Source organism: Triturus cristatus, chromosome 8 (assembly GCF_964204655.1).
Source record: "Triturus cristatus chromosome 8, aTriCri1.1, whole genome shotgun sequence".
Lineage (NCBI taxonomy): Eukaryota > Metazoa > Chordata > Amphibia > Caudata > Salamandridae > Triturus > Triturus cristatus.
In genome coordinates this window covers 412,729,638-412,751,087 of record NC_140591.1, presented here as the reverse complement: position 1 = coordinate 412,751,087, position 21,450 = coordinate 412,729,638, and the positions used below count along the sequence as shown (strand labels likewise).

General features: G+C 43.9%; 1 protein-coding gene across 7 annotated transcripts in view; it reads right to left on the bottom strand.

The window, feature by feature from the left end:
* The window catches only part of DGKH (diacylglycerol kinase eta), a 725,438-nt gene that overhangs the window by 419,486 nt on the left and 284,502 nt on the right, over window positions 1-21,450 (bottom strand). For all 7 annotated transcript variants that reach the window (XM_085621806.1, XM_085621809.1, XM_085621807.1 and 4 more), the window contains one exon: window positions 6,081-6,191. In XM_085621806.1, coding sequence (XP_085477932.1) covers window positions 6,081-6,191 — 111 coding nt within the window. The remainder of the gene's footprint in view (window positions 1-6,080; window positions 6,192-21,450) is intronic.

The window sequence follows — 21,450 nt, the reverse complement described above, 5'->3', positions numbered from 1 at the left end:
ATGCTTCGAGCAGGACGCCTGCACAACTAGGCTCTCTGGAGACGGGTGCGTAGAAAGAAAATCTGGATCCCCAGGTGCCACCCTGTATCTTCTCGCCACCTGCCTGGAAACCGCTGGAGAAGAAAGTGGCTTACGCCATACCTCCAAAACAGGCTCCAAAATAGCCTCATTAAAAGGCAATAAAGGCTCAGAAGTCAAAGTAGGTGAATGCAACACCTGTCAGCAGGTTAGATTTATATTCCGCAGAGGGTAACTGCAAATCCAACAGCTCTGCGGCCTTCTTTATAGCCATATGGTAAGGAACCAATTCCTGAGGTGGAGAGGATCTAGATTAAGTATGCTCCCACTCAGGGGTCGTATCCAGGCCACTAGCCTCTTGTATCCCTTCAAACTCATCAGAGGACGTGTCCACGTCACCTTCCTCTACCTCCACTCTATACCTTTCCTCATCCAAGACCCTTTGGGCCTCCCTTCTCGACCGAATCCTTGGAGCCGGCGTCGTCGGCGTCGTACGCGGCGTCGGTGGAGCCAGAGGTGTAGGAGTCGGCGGCGCCAAAGACGGAGTCGGCGGTGCCAAAGACTGAGTCGGCAGCGCCGAACGCGGCGCCGAGGGAGTCAGCAACGGCGTCGAGGAAGGCTTCGAAGCATGACGATCCAGTCGAAGTCGCGATGGATCCCCAGACGGCGCCGGAAACTGCCACGAAGGCGCCATCGTCAGAAAGGCCATAAACGGGGCCTGAGCATAATGCTGCGGTACCCCTAGAGTATACGCCATAGGACCCACGGGACCAGTCGGTGCACCGGATGGGAAGGCAGCCCGATGGAAGATTCCATACATTGCATTTAAAAAATGCGAAGAATCCATACCCGGAGCCGGGAACTGCGGATAAGGAACCGATTCTGGATCCGTCTGCGGAGTACCTGGCAACGGCGCCGCAGTGTCCTCTACCGGAGCCGTAGGATCCTCAGGCCCTGGAGAAGGCTCCTTCCTTTGTTATGTTATGTTATCTGGTGTTTTATTGAGCGCTCAGCTACTCAAGCAAAGTGTTCCGGCGCTGTGTACTGCTGGGGAACCCATCCTGGCTTTCCCTGTGAGATGGTCCCTTACTGGGCATCTCCAAGGTGCAGACCAAGCATCCCCGGCGCTGATGGGGCCGTAAGTGGAGATTAAGCAAGCTATTGCCCAGAGTTGCTGAGTGTGATCCATGATTAGAGTAGGCACCTAGGCGAGAATTATCGAGTCCGATGACCTTGGCCCAAGACCCTGCCGCGTCGGGAATCGAACCCTGGTCCCTGACCGACCTCTGCTTCCGGGTCTGCCGCCTCTAACCAGTGAGCCACACCACTCCACTTTGTTCCTGCTCATCTTCTGAAACAGACGACTCCACTGGAACCGGAGATGGCGCCGTTGATGGCGCCGGTGACTGCGCCGAGGACTGCGACGGTGACCGCGCTGGAGTCCGCTTCGGCGAAGGAGATCCTTCTGGAGACTTAGAAGGCGAAGGAGACAAATCCTTACTTCGACGTCGAGGCGAAGTCGATCTCGACGCCTTGTTCTTCGAAGACCGGCGCCAAGAGGAATGCTTCCTTCTCTTATGATGCTTTTTCGACTTCGATGAACGTGAAGTCGACGACTCCGGTCTCGACCTCTCCTTCTTTCTACCTCTCTTCTCCTTTTTGGCCTTGGCCATAAAAAGCTTTGCCTCCCTTTCCTTCAACGCCTTCGGATTCATCCTCCTGCAGCTTGAACAATCTTCGACGTCGTGGTCAGATGAAAGGCACCACAAACAATCATCATGGGGGTCTGTCTTAGACATGTGGCCCCCACATTCCCTACAGGGCTTAAAACCCGACTTCCTCGTCGAAGACATAATAGATTTTCTCTAACAGTAACACCAAACAACTACAAAGTAGCAGGAGAGTACTGGAAAAACCGTTGCGTGTCGACGGCGCGGAAAAAAGGGAACTGACGTCATCACGCCGACGTGGCTCTCTTATGGCTCCGGTGACGTCATACGGAGTCGCGAGCGGAGCCGATGCATTATGACGTCGTCGACGTCGGCGTAGAGAGCTGGGGAAAAAAGTTCCGTGGAATGCTGGCGCAGGGGATATTCACAAGGTGAGGAATCCACTGGCAGATGTATCCATCAGAAGCCTTTGTTCACAGCCAGAGCTGCGAACAAAGAAACATTGGAATGTTGGAGCTCCAGGCTTATACCAGCCATTATAAGCCCAGAGCACTCCATTGTTTTCAATGGAGCTTCCAACATTCCAATGTTCTAGTAAAGGATAAAAGTTGGTATTTGAAGAAAAAAAAAATGCATACTATGAAAATGACAAGCTGATGTTTGAAGAAAAATGTGCACTTACAGAAAAATGATAAACTGATATTTTGGGACACTTCATGAATTTGCAAACTATGCTTGGAGATGTGTACTGCTGCTGCAGCAATGATAACTCAGCTTGATCCATTTCATACAGTATATTAATAGCTTGTTATGATATGATCACTCTGTATAGCCAATGCCTGCTCCTTTAGCCTATTCGCTCATCATAGCCTAGCTCTGTGGCGCGAACCTGTAAGATTTTGCTAGTCGGGGGTATAGATTGGCATAATAAAGCCGGAGGCCGAGAACCATGTAACGTTTATTCTTTCGATGCTTCTCATTCCAAGTATTTCCACGGTCACATTATAAGAGATAACAAACCTGCAAGAGGCAGAAAGGGTAAACTAAGCTTCTCGAAGGCAGAAGTTAAGTTTTGTGTTTTACAGATTTTGCAAAAAATTTAGGAAAACATATTAAACCGCATTACCAGATTATTTTACCTGCCTATAAAATCTATGACATTTTAGAAAATCCATTTAGAAATTGCTCTGTAAAATTCCCAGCTGGGTTCCATTTGTTTTTATCAGAAACATTCTGCCCCGCACGTTGGGATCATTGTGCAGACCATTAACTACTGGAATGTTTCATGTTTACCCCTTTCAGGCCAGCCTATAAATCCTTTGGTTTTTAACCAGTTTATTCGGAAACCTGTGCACTGATATGTGTGTTTTCCCTCATGTTTGCAAACTTTTCACCAAGGTGCGAACCTCCCTCCTCCAGACCATGCACAGGGGCCGATTTGGCCAGAGTTTTAATGAAAATTCTCAACCCACCTCTTTGACAGCTGGGGCTGGAACGGCTGCAGATTCTATTTGTCACTAATGCTTCTTACTCAACAGACAGGGTGTCTGAGCAAGGCTTCGGAGGTGGCCGAAACGTGTCAAGTGGTAGCTGAATAGGATTTCCTTCTGAAGATACCTCGTATGGTGTGGCTCCCTTCTATGGATTTTTACGAGCAGGACTGTGGTAAGATCTATCTATCTATCTATCTATCTATATATATATATATATATATATATATTATCTACTGGCGGTCGCCAGTAGATAGTTATAGTTAGGACCGTGTTTCCATAGGAAATCTGAAAATTCTATTTTGAATAACTTTGGCGCCGGTTGACGAATCTTCGCGAAATTTTCAAAACTAATGGGGCGCTCCGCTCAGCTCCTACCCTGAAAGTCTCGGGGTGATTCATCAAGCGGGGGCCGAGAAAAAAGGGGGTCCCAAAACGCGTTTTCCCCATGCATTTTTCCATAGGACCTTTAGTCGAAGGTACAGCCCGAACGGTTGAACAGAATTACGTGAAATTTGGCAGAGAGGTAGCCATAAGGTCAAGGAAGTGCCTTTTGAAGGTCTCGTGTAAATCTGTTCAGTATTTCCTGAGAAAATAGCATTTAAAACTATATCAATATCTATACGCGCGCACTGTGCGCGCACCCTGCCGTGCGCGAGCGCAATTCTGATTGGTTGTTAGATGTCAGTAAACATTCGAATCGGTCGAAATCAGGAAGTGGCGGCCGCCATTTTGTCTCTCGCTGTCTGCGGCAGTGAAAAACAAAGGTGGAGAACGTGAAAAGGGGGCAGGGTGTACAGTTCCTGACCCCCTAGCCTTTGTCAGGGGGCCACTGAAGGACCCCCAAGAGAGAAAAAAACATTTATTTTTTTGTCGAAAATGCACGGGGTGTATACACGGAGCGCGCACGGTGCAACGCTTCGTGGGCGCTCGGTGCGCGAAGCGCACCGAGGGACCACAGCGCGCGCACGGTACGCGCACGGTAAAAAACCAGAAAAAAAAAAAATATTAATAAATACATAACTTAGCATTTTAAAAAACGTACAAATTCACTTAAAAAACCATAGGTTTCACACACGTTATAGTTAGGAATTAGCATTTAAAAAACCTTGCAAATTCACTTTAAAAACCATAGGTTTCACACATGTTATAGTTAGCTGGACATTTCCCTCGTAAAAAACCAATGAAATTCCCCCGTTATAGTTAGTGCAGGCAACTATAACTCACGCGACCGCAATCCTCTGCTGATGACGTCAGATATTACATCACTGATTACATATGTGTCTTTCTGAAAAATAAATATTTGTAATATATGTATAGCTAAAGATTAATGGAAGAAGACATGGGTAAATAGGTGTCTAAATACAGTGATGTAATATCTGACGTCATCAGCAGAGGATTGCGGTCGCGTGAGTTATAGTTGCCTGCACTAACTATAACGGGGGAATTTCATTGTTTTTTTACGAGGGAAATGTCCAGCTAACTATAACATGTGTGAAACCTATGGTTTTTTCAACTGAATATATATATATATATATATATATATATATATATATATATATATATACACACACACATACATACATATACACACACACATACATTTGCCAAAGTCATAGCTTAATGCAGGACCAGAATTAATGCGTGAGAAGCTAATTCATACGAGCTACATTGCAAAACAGATGTCTATGATCCACAATGTTTTTGTACTTTTGTTCTGACAATATAAAGGATTTTTTTTTTAAAGAAAAGAAAAAATGTACTCTTGATGTAAACTAACGGCACCAAACATGTAACAGTACCTTGCAAATGCAAATGTTTCTATACATCATCATATGAAACATATTTTAGCCAATGTAAAACAGAAAATGCCAGATTAGGAAAATGTAGAAAAGGTCAAGAAGAAAAAAACATAGATGGCTAAAATGTCCTGACTCATGCGGCCTACTTATATTGTAAAACAAAGAACTATATGATATAAATATATATATTGGTCTAACAGTTTCTGAATGTTCTTTCCTGGCCTGTGAGAAATTCAACGGTACTGAGGCAATTCATTACTACTTCCTACCATAAATCAAGAATAAACATGTTATGGTGGAAAATAGCATGTCATTGTGTCCAGTGGTGAGGCTAGGAATGAAGCTGCACAAGTTGAACCAGGAGGTATTGGAAAGTGAGTCAAGGATGGGCTTGTGCGGAAACAAGCTGTTAAATGCTTAAGGTCTATCTTCCATGGACAAAGTAGAGCCCCCAATCAGCGCACAGGCCATTACAAATAGCGGATTCTGCACCATGTAAAAGCACCATAACTCACCGGGGTAGCTCAGTGCCTTTGGGGCCTTAAAGGAGCCATCTAGTGATGGGCAAAAGCAGTTCTCAGTATCCTGTCCTTCATTTCTGACAATCACCAACAATAGGTCTACTTGGACTTTGGGACGTATTGTGACATCATTCACAAGATGGCCCCTTCAAGATGTCTGACACATGGTACAAAGCACAGTATGATTTATCTACGCGAAAGAGGCGTGCTTGGGAGCACCAAGAAGTGGTATAACATGAAGTGTAAGGTTGTTTTCTACACTGCCATTGCATCTTAGCTATTCAGCTCTGAAAGACCACTAATAATATAAATCCATTTATATTGAAAGTAAAAATAATGAAGAAAAGAAAGCAAAGTCAATGCTTGTAAATTGGGACTGTTTAAGTTATTGGAACATACTGCAAATATATTATTCAAACATATTCTTTATGTAAAAACGTTGGTGTATCATTACAATAGCTGGCAAATGGAGGGATATAACGTCAATCTGTGGCAACATATGGCTCGAGTGCCATGCATAGGAACAGGTGAAAGATTAGTTAACTAAACTGAAACAATTATGTCATTAACAATGGGTACCTTAGAATCCTTGGCATAGTAAAGTGTACGGCCGCGAAGTTTGAAATATCGCTTTTTCCACCTCTGGAAGGAACTCGTCTGCTTAAGTAATAATCCTTCTTTAATACTGGTCTGAAATCAGAAAAATAACAGGTGTAAGAAGTGACATCCTAAGTAAGCACATGCTAGTAAAACGCGTAGAACATTAGACACAAATTTTTATTTGGTTTGGCTATTTAGATAGCATTGAATGCATTCCATGTGTACAGATACAGGACTGTCTGGTGGGCTGCTTCGCACAACTAACTTGGTAAGGCCTGGCTCTCACCTTTCCTTTCCCCAGGCTCCCTCTGGGGCACCATGGTCAGTCCCACGACTCAAGAGCTTCGAGACTGGAGACAGGAGCCGATAGTGCACCCGGCGACCAAAATGTGGTGAGGGAAGAGTGCTGGTCAAGGTAGAGAAGGACTGTGTCCTAAACAGATCCAATAACTAGCTCCAGAATAGAAAATATAGCTCTCTATATCTTCTTTTATGTACCTGGCTGCCCTCTGTTATCATGCCTCCAAGTTCAGGTCCAAGCCTGTAGATTGGACAGGTGCAATGTGGACACTTAACACTACACAGCCGTTTTGATGCAGTAATTTAAACCACAGAAGAGAGGTAATCATGGGCATATGTTTTTAAATGTCAAATAAATCTAGATTCATAATTACATTACTTAAGAAATACCAGGCAACAATGTTGGTACTCTAAGCACGTGGGGTGAATTTACAAATTTTGTGGGTGTGATGGCACATCACAAACAAAGATACTGTCCATATGTCCTTAATCTCCAGTACGTGGTGGAAAACACATCAAAGAAGAAGGAATTACAATAGGAAAACCGCACAAGAAAAGCGGTATCAGTACAAGAGGTTCTGAAGTGACGAAGCAGACCAGCATAAGTGGATGGATACTAAACTCAAGCATAGTGTTCAGGGGGTTGTACAGACAGTCTTGCAAATATGTAAATAGATCATCAAAAAGCACGATACAGCACATAACTATGAACATAAAAAACATCTGATTGCTGACAACAGAGGAATGCAACTATCCTAGAACCTAGACAAGATCAGCCAACCTCTTGCCTGATCCACCACAGAACATCTACTTTTGGAGCCAGGCGGAAGCCAAAAAAAAGTTGATGGCTTACTCCTCATTTTCCAGGCTTTTCTATCTTCTGGCCCATCATATTCTTCATTTGAAGGATTTAATCTTTTGTACGTCGTCTTTGCCTCGCCTACATTTTAACCCACTGCTCTTTCCATGTCTCCCTCACCTCCCAGCACTGTGGCACGCCAATATTGGTTTGGGCCCTCTACAAAATGTCTACATTAAGAAATCAATTTGCCCATACAATGCCTACCACTCTATAGACACTTCTGCAGCCTCACCTATTCCCTCAGCTCTGTGAAGCTGTAGTACTAGAACATGCACAAAGTAAGATTAAGAGAATGCCTTCTTGATTGCTAATATGATATATATAATATTCATTACGCACTACGACTTGTGGCTGGAAATCTGGCACTCTACCCACGCACTCCTAATATATTCCAATCAGGCAAAGGCAGTAAAAAGGTTCTCCCCAACTTACAGGATTCACTTACAGCCCACAGAGCCTCTCAATGACCTTCATGATGATGCATTGTTGCTGGAAGACTTAAATACAAAGAATATTTATTACTTATTTTGGAGCAGGGCAATAAAGTAGCACATTACTGAGCTAAGCTTCTGAAAAAATTGAATGCAAATCACTCGCCGCGCCAAAAGCCCACTATACTGCACTAACGCTTTCAAATGAGGACGCCACCCTCATTCGGTTCAATCACCATTAATCTTACCTCTTAGACACAAAACGGATTGAAGAACATTTAAAGAACCTACTGCTGAAACTAGACTAATCTATCTCTCTGACAACGGTTTGGTATCTCGCCTTATAGAGAAACAGGCGAGCCCTGAGAAACAAATGGAGAAAATAAGGAGTACGCTGCAATAACAGCTGCAAAAATAGATGCACTGAAAATGTGTAGGCCGCAGTGGCGGAGCGTGGGCGGGGCCATAGGGGCGGCTGCCTGGGCGCAAAATTCTTAGGGGAATTTATAGGGGTGTAAAATTTGAATACAGGCGCACAGTTTTAAAATAAAAGTGGAAGGATACTTGGCTTGCCCCAGGGGCTGGTAACCCAGGCTACACAGCTGGACTAGGCCACTTCTCATGGGGAAAATCACCCATTTATATTAGAATAAAAATATATAACCATGAACTATTACTTCCTGTAAACACAAATGAAAATATTTCACCATACTCCATTTCTTTGCATCTGTGAGCAATGTGAGATAACCGGTTGGGGAGACACATCGCCCCTTTTTCGACAGATTCTATTACCCACGTGGTTTAGGGCAGACCACGATTTCCGGGCTTGCACGCAATCAAATTCAAAATGGAATAAGATTTCAGGACAAAAAGAAGATAAAAAGGTGTGCATGCTGTCAAATCTCTTTTTTGCAGATAACTTGTTGGGGCACTTTTGAACCGAAATTCATATAGTTGCCTATATTAAATTGGTTCCCCCATCTATCCTAATATAATATTTTACCACATCAATGTATTTGATCACCTTATTAGGTTATATGCTCCTTGTCTTCGCAAAACACCATTATATCATATCTGTAATTAATTCAAGTCCTGCAGCTATAGAACTGCCAATGAAGAAACTATTGCCACCCTAGCTCTTGAAGCAGAAAACTAATCAATATAGTGTTTTGCAGACTATCATGCATTTGCCATTCTATCAATAGTGGTGAAATTATACCATGTGGTACTGAATCTACTATGTTATCACAATTCTGCCCTATGTTCTTGTTTTTTTAAGTATAGTATACAAGTTGGGCTTCTCAATATTTTCAGATTGAGTTAAATACATCAATGATGCTTGTTTCAAGCAAGCAGTCACTAAGTACAACTGTGTTCATGTTCCTTCAGGGTTTTCCCATTTCCAAGATGGTAATATTCGAAAATGCCTGTCTTCCACATAAAACCCAGAGAGGGGTTGGTCCAATAAGCCAAGTAAGACCATTGAAACCTTAACTGGCCCTCTAGGCTGTGAAACATTGCTCCAGAATGCAAAAGAAGATTCTTAGTGCTACACCTTCTTGGTAAGAACCAACCAAGTTCTGCACATCTTTACTTGAGTATGGTGAGTAGGGGAGAACAGTGAGGTAGCTGCACGTTTTACTGTGAAATAACTGTTCTTTTGTGTTCTCTTGTAGAGCCATGCCCAGGAGGACATGATGTCTGGGTCATGTATTCTCTTCATCTATATGGTAATGTGCCAGGACTGTCAGGGGGCTTAGACTCCCTGTGTCTGTACATTAACATGTCTCTAATGGGCAAATGGATTCAGTATGGGGGTAACCCCACAGCAGCCGTGGCCCATGCGATAAGAGCGGTGGGGGGGGGGGGATTTCGACAGACGGCGACGAGGGAAAAGTAATTATTTAATGTACCCTCGTGGTCATCTGTTGAATCCCCCTAACCCTGCCCCACTTCTCTTATCTGCACGGGCAGCGGCTGTCCCACTGCCTGGCCACAAGTACTTTTGAAACATAACATAAAACACCCCAAACACAGCTCATACGTGTTTTAAATGACTGTAATGTGGCTATGCAGCACTGAACACCAAGACAACATCCCCCAAATCACATTAGGCTCACTTCATAGGGCGGAGCATGTGCACATCATGGCTCCAAGTCATCAAGTTAGCTAGGTGGCTAAAGACCACCTTAAGGGTACATTCAGTCATGCAAATCCAATCCCACATTTACACAAAATGGTGTCCAGGCCATTGAATGCCTCAAACCATAACCACCTAAAGCCAAGCAAAGTACACCTGTGCATCCCAGCAGAATGAAACAAATGTCAATGTGCTTCGGTGAAGACATCCATGCACGAAACACTCCACATAAATCCCTAACAATCTAGGCAGCCCCTAGCCAATATATTCCACCACAAAACAATGCATCAGTATGCTTCTTCTTTGTCAGACTCTTCATCATGCCTCACGTCAAGACAACAACAACAAGCATTTGCATAGCCAATAGGTCTCGCTTTTGGGACCTTATAAGTGCTTAGCCATGCAACAGTTGCATAACTAAATACTTATAAGGTCCCAAAAGCGAGACCTATTGGCTATGCAAAGCGTCCGTGTGGCCGCGAAAGTGAAAGTGATCGCGATCACACATCAAAGCAGCCGTGCGGCCGCGAAAGTGAAAGTAATCGCAGTAAAGCGCGGGGCGCGTGCCCGCGCACATGTACTGTAGCTCTAGAAGGCCTGGTAGCACTTTTTGGAGCCCTCTCAATAAGTCTCGCCAGACCAGCGCATGTGCTGGGTCAGGCGAGACCTAAAAAACGAAATACAAACTCAACTGAACTGACCTCCTGTAGCCCACTTAACAAGAATCCGAAAACTGAAAGGGATTCCAGATTCTGAAAGCACTTTGAAAACATAATAAAAATGGTGGGAATCGGTGAATAAGTGCATGTAACCTAGCATACATTCCACAACCGGTATCATTGTTTTTTCTTCGTTGAAAGCACACTAATATCACTTAGGGGCAGTCCTGCTGCAGGAAACTAAAGTGAACAAATAAAGCTATGAATTTAATTTCAAGGGCAAACAACTGGATTGTTTTCAAAACTCAAAAAAGCTTTGGTTCAGAAATACATGGAAGACCACATTCTGCGTATTCTCCAATACTCTGAGGTGGGCCGAGATTAAAATGCCCTATGCAAGTATTCTAAATTACGCAAGTATTCCAACTTACGCAAGCTTCCAGAGCTCCTTCTGTAACTAAATCTATCAGAGAAGTTGGCTACTGCGTTGTCGCTAAGGAAACAATTTATAAAGCTAGGAAATGCTCTAAAAAAAACTGAAAGATTTGGGGGGGTGCTGGGACCATGTTCATACTGTGTTGCAGAATCCGTGATTTTTTTGCGGACAATGTAATGATGTGGATAATCAATTATATCTGCTCTTTCTTTATACTACATTGAATTAACATGCGGATACAAAATGATGCAGTAACTTATGTGTATCATATGGGCTGGCTGTACGGAAATGTGCTTTGTCATTTTCTGTTGTCAGAAGAAAATCAATATAAATAAAGTACAAAGAAAATATTCTAACTTATGCGCACCCACTTACCGTACCAAAGAGCCTTTCTACATAGTTCTCTCAAGAAAAAATTATCCTAACTTATGCATCTCTCACTTACTGTACAAAAGAGCCTTTCCACAAATTTCTCTTAAGAGGACCAAGGCAAAAACTAGATACTTTTATTTACAAACCCTACTAGAAGCAAAGAAACAATACATCATAACAAAGCCATACATGTTTTAAAACCAAGACCTGTTTATCTGCACATCACGACCTCCAAACCTTTAGGAAGAGTGGGCAAATACAGAGTCTTATCCAAAGCCTGTAAACATGGTGCTAAGTGAGATCTCTCCCATGAAAGCACCGGCAGGGAACAAGAGATGCTCCTAACTGCTACTCCGAATGCATTAGATCTTGCATCACTCACAAATTACAGGAATTACTGTTATTAAATTAGTTGTGGCAGAGAGCCACTTACAGTGAAGAGCAGGAGGGTAGCATCCTGCTGAGATTCCTCTGAGTGGAATGGAAACCCAGCAAGATAGATGGTCTGCTTTCACTTCCAGGCCAAGAATTCCCCAAACGGGGCAGGATGGCTTTCTAAAACACATGCTCTTCTAATCACCGGTGCTTAACCATCCGGCATAAATCTACAGAACAATGAATGCTAGAGCTCCCCACCAATAGCAGCGCGCTTCTAAAAGGCCTTGCTCCAGGCCTGCTCATTCACGGATACCCATGGCTGCCAGGGAGTGCAGGAGCTCAGAGGTTGGGTACCTCAACCAGACATCATCTTTTACAGACAGAGCCCTTGCAAGACCAGATCATGCAAACTCAGCCTCAACAGACCATCATTCTGGGGGGCATCAGGAACTCTAATACATAAATTTCATACCCGGGATGCAAAATTACTGCAGTTTTTCAAGGTCTCACCTATGGAATGGCTTTAAGAACCTACGTTTCCACACAGGTTTTCCATGTGCAATTTCTTAGTTCTGGGCCTTTTTTGGGGACATATTCTGCCAGGCTTCACATAGCAAAATGTTATAGGTAAGAGTTGCTATTACAACGTATGCAAAATAACCATATTAGTTAAAATTTCTAATTTGGTAAGGAGCATCTGTTTCTGCCAAATAAGACCTTTTTGCGAATTCGTAGGTGATAAGTTACCAGTTAGTTTGAAGTAACAGTGCATATTGGAGGGGATACAAAATCTATTTTTTTCGCATGGGACTACTGTGTTTCCTAGAGCGAAACAATCTTGCCTGGACTGCAGATAGCATTTAGATCATTATATCCTCAAATTTCGTACAGCTAAGTGCCACATGCAGAGTTTAAAGGAAAAGAAAGTTTTTTAGTTTCAGGATGAAAGTCTAAATATGTAGTGGGATCCTCTGGCTGAATTTCCTCCACCACAGGAATAGTGTGAGGGAGAAAATTCAGTCAATGGATTCTAATGCATATTCAGTGTTTGAGAGAAAATTGAACTTTTCAGTTCCCCCAAACTCTAAACGAGGACGTTCGTGAGAAAAAGTGCTTGCAGAGTAGGCACTAAAATGCAAACCATGTCTGGAATATGGGCCACGATTTATGATCCTCCACTGAATTAGAAAACAGATGCTGTTCTTTAGCTCACTTCGCCACCCCAGTAAAGACCCCAGCAATATGCAAATCAGTCTTGACCCTGTTGCTCATGGGAACAGTCCAGCCCTAACTGCCAAGCCAGGTCTTCCCTGGACCGAAACAAGCATCCTGGGACCAGTTTCGGAGTAACCCCCCTCATCAGCCAGGTTAGCTTGAATCCAGTGGCACAGTGAGCAAGGGACCCACGTCAGGACATACCCTGACAACTTAGGGCGAACAAAGCAAACACAGGGAGATGATGGACAAAGCACTGAAACTTTTCAGACACTCACCGCTAGTCACAGATCTGGGTTGAATCCTCATCTTTCTTTAGCTCACTTTGCCACCCCAGTTTAGACCCAGCCATATGCAAACCAGTCTTGACCCTGTGCCTCATAGGAACAGTCCAGCCCTAACTGCCAAGCCAGGTATTCCCTGGACCAGAAACAAGCATCTTGGGACAAGGAAACAAGGAGGCCCTATCAAATGAAAGATGCTGAAGGGCTACCTAGGATAGTTCCTACCACACAATGTGCATACATCCATGTCGCTGCGCATATCGCTACTCAATAACAGTGAAGTAGGTAGCACTTATTTAGGAAGCATGGCACCTCTTACACATTAAGAGAGAACAAAGACCTTTATTTGAAGACTGAAATCATCTCAAATGTACACGGTAAATTAAAATGTGATTTGGTTATACGCAGTACGCCATATACCAGTAAGTGATGAAGATAAACAAGGCACAAACCCAACTGTATGGCAATAAGGTAAGTTGAATGTATCTGGCAATAGAACACAAACAAACACAAAGATAAATGCAATAGACCCTGAGCCATTTGAGAAGCTTATGGGTGGTAAGGGCCCAAGAAAAGCAATCAAAGAAGAAAGGGAGCTAAACCACAGAGACATTTAAAGACTGTACATGAAAAGACAAAATAAAAATAATGTGGACACCCAGCCAAGATGTATTGGGGATTGAGGCCAGGGAGCAACGTATGGGAGATTAAAAAGGACGCGGGTAGCATTGTGTTTTATGATTCCAGAAAGAATGTGACAGCATATAGGGAAACTGATATAAGGCGAAGATCAATTGTGAATGTGATAATTCAAGTTTTGGAAAGAAATAAGCTTGTTATTTCCTTACATTAATGAACTGAGCAAAACATGCCTCAGTTACAGTCGTCTGTGCTTTGGGAAAAACAATGAAGGGTCAAAGATGAGGCAGATGGTACAAGTATACATTTGGTAGCATACAAATAGTATTAAATACCTAGATGATGGAAATAAAAGGCGGTACAGCCAAGAAAAAGGAAAGAAAACGGCTCCATTTTGTCATTGTTAATTCACAAATAGTGATTTATCACTCAGTAAAAACTAAACAAGCATTGGCAAAGCCAATAGGTCTCGCTATGCAAGAGCTATTGGCTTTGCCAACGTGTTTTAGCGATGCTAAACGCCAGCGTGGCTGCTTTCAGGATGGCGAAATGTTAGTGGCACAGAAGAGTGCGCTGTGGACTGTCGTAGAGTGGAATGGCTTAAATTAGAGTGGCATTGTGTCATGTATTTGAGTAGTAGAAATGAGAGTCCCATAGCATATGGTACAGTGAAGTGGCATAGAGTGGACTGGTGTAGAGTACATTCACGTAGAGCGTTGCGGAAACAAACTGCATAGAGTGCAGAAACATAGAATTCAGTGGCGTACAATGCAGCATCTTAGAATACAGAGATGTAGAGTACAGTGGTGCAGAGTGTAGTGGTGCAGAGTAGAATACAGTGGCATAGAGTGCAGTGGTGTAGAATAAAGTGGCATAGAGTGGTGCACAAGAGAATATAGTGCCATATAGTGCAGTGGAATACAGTACAGCGGCGCAGTGGAGGGCTGCAGAGTGCAGTGTCGTAGAGTGGAGTGATGCACAGTACAGTGGGGTAAAGTACATTGGCATAGAATGCAATAGAGCACAGTAGTGCGGCTTAAAGTGCGGTGTTGCAGAGTAGAGTGTCAGAGTGAGTGGTGTAGAGTATATTGGAATAGAGTACAGTGGGGTAGAGTGCAGTGGTGCAGATTAGAGTGCAGTGGCATACAGTGGAGTGAATTGCCACAGATTGTTGTAGAGTATAGTGTGTTAGAGTGCAGTGGCATATAATTCAGTGTTGTACAATGCAGTGTCACAGAATGCAGGGGTGCATAGTAGAATGTAGTTGTGCAGAGTGCAGCGGAGCAGAGTGGAGTTTCATAGAGTGCAGTGGCGTAGACTATAGTGGTGTAGAGTGGAGTGCTGCAGAGTGCCGTGGCTAGGAGTACAGTGTTGCAGAGTACAGTGTCATAGGGTGCAGTGATGTAGGGTGCAGTGATGTAGAGTGCAGTGGTGTAGAGGTCAGTGGCATAGACTATAGTAGTGTAAAGTGCGGTGGCAAGAGTGCAGTGATGTAGAGTGTAGTGGCGCAGAGTCCAGTGGCATAGAGTAGAGCGACACAGAGTGGAATAGAGTGCAGTGGCACAAAGTAGACTGTTTCAGAGTAGAGTGAAGTGGTGTAGAGCGAGTGGTGCAGGATAGAAAGCAGTGGCAGAGTGCAGTGGTGCAGAGTAGATTAGGGTGGGGTACAGTGTATTGGAATAGATTGCAGGGGCGTGGGCTGAAGTGGTAAAGAGTAGAGTGCATTGGCGTAGTAGAGTAGAGTGGTGCAGAGTAGAGAGGCAAAGAGTGGCGTGGTATAAAGTGGAGGGGTGCGGATTTGAGTGCAGTGGTGTGGAGTGGTGCAGAGTAGACTGGCGTAGATTGGAGTAGGGTGGAGTATGTATGGTGTGGTAGCACACTGCATTACAGACCACACATTTTCAATTAGAATGACACTTACATTTATACAGACATAGTCTTCCTAATAAAACTATACTGCTCACAAACTATAATGTGTGGAAATGGCATCATCTAGTGTATTGATTTGTTTTGATCATATTTAAGTATTCGTTTCCAAGACACATCAGAATTATTATTTTTTTGCTTAATTTGTGCTTTAATTCAGATATATTCTGAAATACTCACACAGTTCGTTTAAATGTTGTTGTGTGCAAGAACAAACCTCTTTCTCTAACCCCAGTATCCAGGAAAATTCTCTCACTTTGAAGACAAAGAAAAGTAAACCCCAAGGTCCCTCGGAAAATAGGGCCTGATATTTGATCTCGGTCTTTGAATGCGCAGCACATTTGACAAGATAAGCACAAGATTTACAGGCCTGTTTACAGAAAGGAGAACTGCGGAAGAATACAAGCAGAGGTAGTGTGAAATGGCTTTACTCCGTGGGAGGGAGGAACTGAACCTGGACAGCCTAAACCAAATAAAGACAGCAAATAGAAAGACAGAAAATGTGAGTTACAAACCACCAAGCCAATGATAAGCGAAAGCATTCCCAGGGAAGCTTTCTGAATGTCCCCAAGATGTTTTTGGGCAAATCAGACAGCTGCGCTGCATGGTAGGCTTCGACCTAGAGACAACAGTAGTCCAAGCCATTTGTAAGAGGGGGACAGTAAATACTGGTTAGCCATAAAAACAACTGAGAGTCAAGAAGAGAAGCAATGAAATTGAAAAGCCTAGTTAACAAAAAAACTTTACTCAATACTTCGGGCGTGCAGCAGCAAAGAGAATTTGCAAAGTATAATTTTATTTGACCACCAAACAGTTACTTTAGTTACTTCTTATAACTATAATTTATTATGTTCATCCCAAACAAGAAGGTAATCAGTGTACTACATCGATCCTAGATCTACAGTATTAAACTGCTGTCATTTTATATTACAGTTTATAACAAGAGATATCTTTGAACGTATTTGATATCATATGGAAATAAAAGCTGTTCAAATTACCATCCAGTATCTGGTTGGTAAGGCACGTGAATATATGCACAGTAACCAGCAAAATATTTAGATAGCGTGACCATTATAAGTAGGACGCGTAACAGTATTAGGGTTCCAAAACAATGTTGATTAGGAGAAACCACAGAAAAAAGGTTCCTCAATTAAGGAAACTGATCAAAACTGATCAAAAGGATACGTGGTGGGCTCTACAATCGGGCATTCTGAAAATACTTCATGTCATCTCTCTTCAAGCAAATGTTTGTTCGTCAAAGTAAAATAGAGAAAAGAAATGTTTATGAACCAGGGCAGTGATTCTGGTCAGCATGTGTAGAATTAGATCATTGCAGATGTTCTCTGGACCAACTGAGACCTTCGTGGTTCCACAAAGAATAATATGATGCAATTGAGTTCCATGACAGCAACATCTGTTACATGGCTAGTAAGCGGGAAGACGGTGGCAGCAGAGTATAAAACATAAGCTGTTATGTTTAACCTCTCAAAACCTGGCACATGTGAGCCACTCTTGGTAGCATGCAGCTATTTCTATTTAAGTAAAATCACTCAATTGTATGCTCTTTTCAGGGACGTTGCTTTTCAGGGACGCACAGTAGTGTGCTCCCTGATTAACCTCTCCCTAACCTCTGGCCTGGTCCCTGCCAAATGGAAGCAAGCGGTGGTTTCCCCGATCCTAAAAAAACCATCTTTGGATCCATCGAGACCTGAAAACTACCGCCCTATATCTTTGCTCCCTTGGCCGGCCAAGGTTATGGAGGCCCATGTAAATCGGACCCTCACGGAGCATATGACCCTTGTGAATGTCCTGGATCCCACGCAGAATGGGTTTCGTGCTGGCCACAGCACTGAGACGGCCCTTCTGGCTATGGTTGAGCATTTGCGAAGTGTGCTCGATGCAGGTCAAACGGCAGCGCTTATTTTACTAGACCTGAGCACTGCCTTTGACACTGTCTCCCATCGCATCTTGCTACACCGCCTGCAGGACATTGGCATTTGTGGTTCAGCTCTGCAGTGGTTCCGCTCCTTCCTTAGTGATCGCTCCTTCTGCGTTGCCACCCCTCCTTTTCAGTCCAAGTACCATCCTTTGGACCTGGGGGTCCCTCAGGGCTCCTCGCTGAGTCCCACGCTTTTTAATCTGTACGTGCAGCCGCTGGCTGAGGTCGTCAGGCAATGGGGCCTTACCATGGTCTCCTATGCTGACGACACTCAGTTGGCGGTTACGATCAGCGGGGATGCCAAGCAGGATGCCCTCAGGTTCCGAAGTGGACTGAGAGAGGTGGCCAGCTGGATGAATAACAACTGTCTCCAGCTGAACGCGTCAAAAACAGAGGTGATGATCGTTGGAAGGGAAGCGGACCACTGGGGGGACGAATGGTGGCCTCCAGAGCTGGGATCAGCGCCGGCCCCTGTCCTGGAACTCAGAAATCTCGGAGTATGGCTTGACCACACGCTTAGCTTTGTGACTCATACAAAGAGAGTGGCGGCCTGCTGTTTTGGAGTACTACGCGGGCTAAGACCCCTGCTGCGATTCTTCGATGCTCCTACAAGACAGCTGGTCATTCAAGCAATGATCATCTCGCGGTTGGATTACGCCAGTTCTCTCCTATTAGGAGCGAACCAAGCCGAGATTCTTCGTTTACAACGAGTCCAGAATGCGGCGGCTAGGGCGGTGGTTGGTCTGCCTCGAACCTGCCCTACCTCTAACACCCTGCGGTCCTTGCACTGGCTCCCAATATGCAAGCGTATCCAATTCAAGGCTCTCTGCCTGGTTTTTAAAATTCTGAGAGAGTTGGCACCCGGAATACTCAATACACTGATCTCTCCCTATGTTCCTACCCGCTCACTACGATCCCTTGGACAGTCCTTGGTGGTCGTCCCCCGTTTCAGACTTAGTCGGATGGGGGGTCGCTCCTTCCGCGTGAAAGCCGCAACCCTCTGGAATGCGCTCCCCTTGGAAATCCGCCTTTCGAATGACCTAATGTCTTTCCGTAGGGCCCTGAAAACCTTCCTGTTTTAATTGTTTCTAGCTTTTATTTGTTTGCTTCTGTTACCGGACCTAGTGTTGTGTTGTGTCTACCTTTCCCTGCGCCAGGACGCTCCTTCGCTGGAGCAGCTGTGCGCATTAAAATGCAACTAACATAACATAACACCATCAAATCATTAAATTATAAAATTAGGAACTTCGCAATAGTTTTCTTGAACTGAGCACATCCAGGCTCGTGTTCTACTTGTGTAGTAGAGAGGCATTATTTTGTCTTCCTAGTTCTTGTACATCATGTTCTCTCTTCTCGATGCTCGGACCCCTTCCACTACTCTTCCAGCAGATATGTGACGGGGAAATGGCCTCACATCTGTTTAAGAAAGTATCCACTGAAGCCGATAGGATAGTCCCTTAGCCAAGCACAGGTGTAGCCTACGGAAGTGTGAAATGCCACTTTAGAAGGGTGACAAAAAAAATATTTAGCTGAATATCTCATCAGAACAAATATTGGTCATCTTCAGCATTGCACTGAGTCAGATAAGATACACCACAGACAAGAACTGCCTAAACCAGGACCCACAAGCCAAACAAATAATCTCAAGACTGTATCAGAATAGGTAGAAAACAAACCTGCCCTAGTAGACGTAGTTAACTACCACCTAATGACACACCATCCCTTCTTGGCAAAAACTGTCAAAAAGGTAGCGGACAAGGGCCTATAAAAGAAACCCAAAGCCAACGACATCGTAAATTACTAACAATAAGGACCTATAAAAGAAACCCAAAGCCAACAACCTCCTAGATTACTAACAATCTGGAGCTAGGCTTCAGTTCAGAGCAGTAAAAAGACAACCACCAATCAAGAGATGAACAATATACTCCACACCACAGACAACAGCAGCACTGTTCTCATTGTCCTTTCAGGGGCCTGGCTACAAAGGGCTCTCCCACACACTCTCCACCAGGATGGACATTCAAGGTTGCATAGCGCAGTGACTAATGTCTTAACTAGTGAACTGTGCCCAGATCACCAAAATGGGCACCTCCAAACTGTAGAACATTTCAGTGACCGGAGGTGTACCTCAAAGTTTGTTCCCCACTCCATTGATCTTCAATCACTACACTGAGCTCCTGGGAGGCCTACTGGGCAACAAGCAAAACAAGATACATCAATATGTAAATGCCCACAAATATATCACCTCAAGAGCTCCACTGCCACCATCCAAACTCTAATAGGTCAAGCCTACATACAGGATGCTCACAGTACAGCCCAGGGACTACTTGTGGCTCCCCAGACTCTTACATACACAGCCCTCCGGTGAACAGCAGTTCCGGCCTGCGGTTTACTTGATTGAGCACCAACATTCAAAAAGATATTGAAGAAATGGACAAGCATTTATACCTTAACAGAGGCGAAGGAAAGAGGGTGTCCTGAACCACCTATCTTTGGGAACTCAGTCATATTTAAATACATTCTGCTACAAATGTGTAAAAATAGCATGAAATCGATTCAAAATTCAAAAAAAGGCTATTTCAAACATGCAGAAGTGTTTTACCTCAGTACATCAGCTATCACTGCATTATAAAGCATTCATTAAAAGCAGTAGGCTTCAAACAGGAGCTATGGAACATTCAGGCCTACCCCCGCCGTAACAATAATGCCATTAGTGAACCAAGAGGCAAGTCATTAGTCATAAGCACCTTCTGGGAGATCTAGGTTGGTATAATACCTGGAACAACATTATAGCTTATTTTGTACCACACAGATTCTGAACTCATGTTTCAAGGTGCTGCCATGTGCGATACTGAAGAAAAAAGGCAAACTAAAACAAATACCTAGGATCACACATTTTTTTCGAGTGGGGAAGCTGGGATTGAATCTAGATTTTCTGGTTTCCCATTGTGCAATTTAGTCACTAGATGAGCATTTCTTTCTCTCTTGGGCTCTATATCAAAAGGGAATGAGTTTTGGTACATGAGGTAGCAGCATGGGTGGCAGAAGCCGTATGAAGGTTGGGTACTTTTTGGGCTTGATGATCCAAGAGAGCCTCGAGCTGAGCCAGACCCAGGCATTGGCACAAGTTCAGCGCGAAGCCTTCAGTGGCTCGCTCACCATTATCACATAATAGCAAATAAGGTGACAAAGGCATAGGAAGCAGAGGATTTAACCACCTTCTAACAATTTGGAGAAGTTCCAGCACCACAAAGCAGGACTCATTTTAAGATTCATAACTTTCTCACTGCACCATATTTTAGGGACCAAACTATGAGGCGGGTTGTTATCTCCCCATAGGTAAAATCAAATGACTGTTGGGTTGCAGTCCTGTTTTCTTATCACATGCTTACTACTAATGGATAGTTTGAGTTACATGTTTTCTATCTCTGTTACAAAAAAAAGGAGCGGAGAAATATGTTCAGAAAGTTATTGCCCAAGATTACAAAATTTGTCTCGGAGGCTGAGATTGTTTTTTTTTAAAAATGCCTTCTTGTTTCATCGTTTCCACCTTGCTCATTGCACAACAACTGGGTACCGAGTGGTTTCGATGGTGACACTCATGGACTGCTCTCAGCAATGAAGTACCGCGTTGATGTGGAACCTAACCAAACTTTAAATACAGAGCTCACAGCTTGCATTTTTTGGCAAAGTGGTAAAGTCAGGATTAAACGTCAAGTTTCGTAGTGGTACGACCAAAACTTTCCCACTGTCCCATGAACAGTGGTG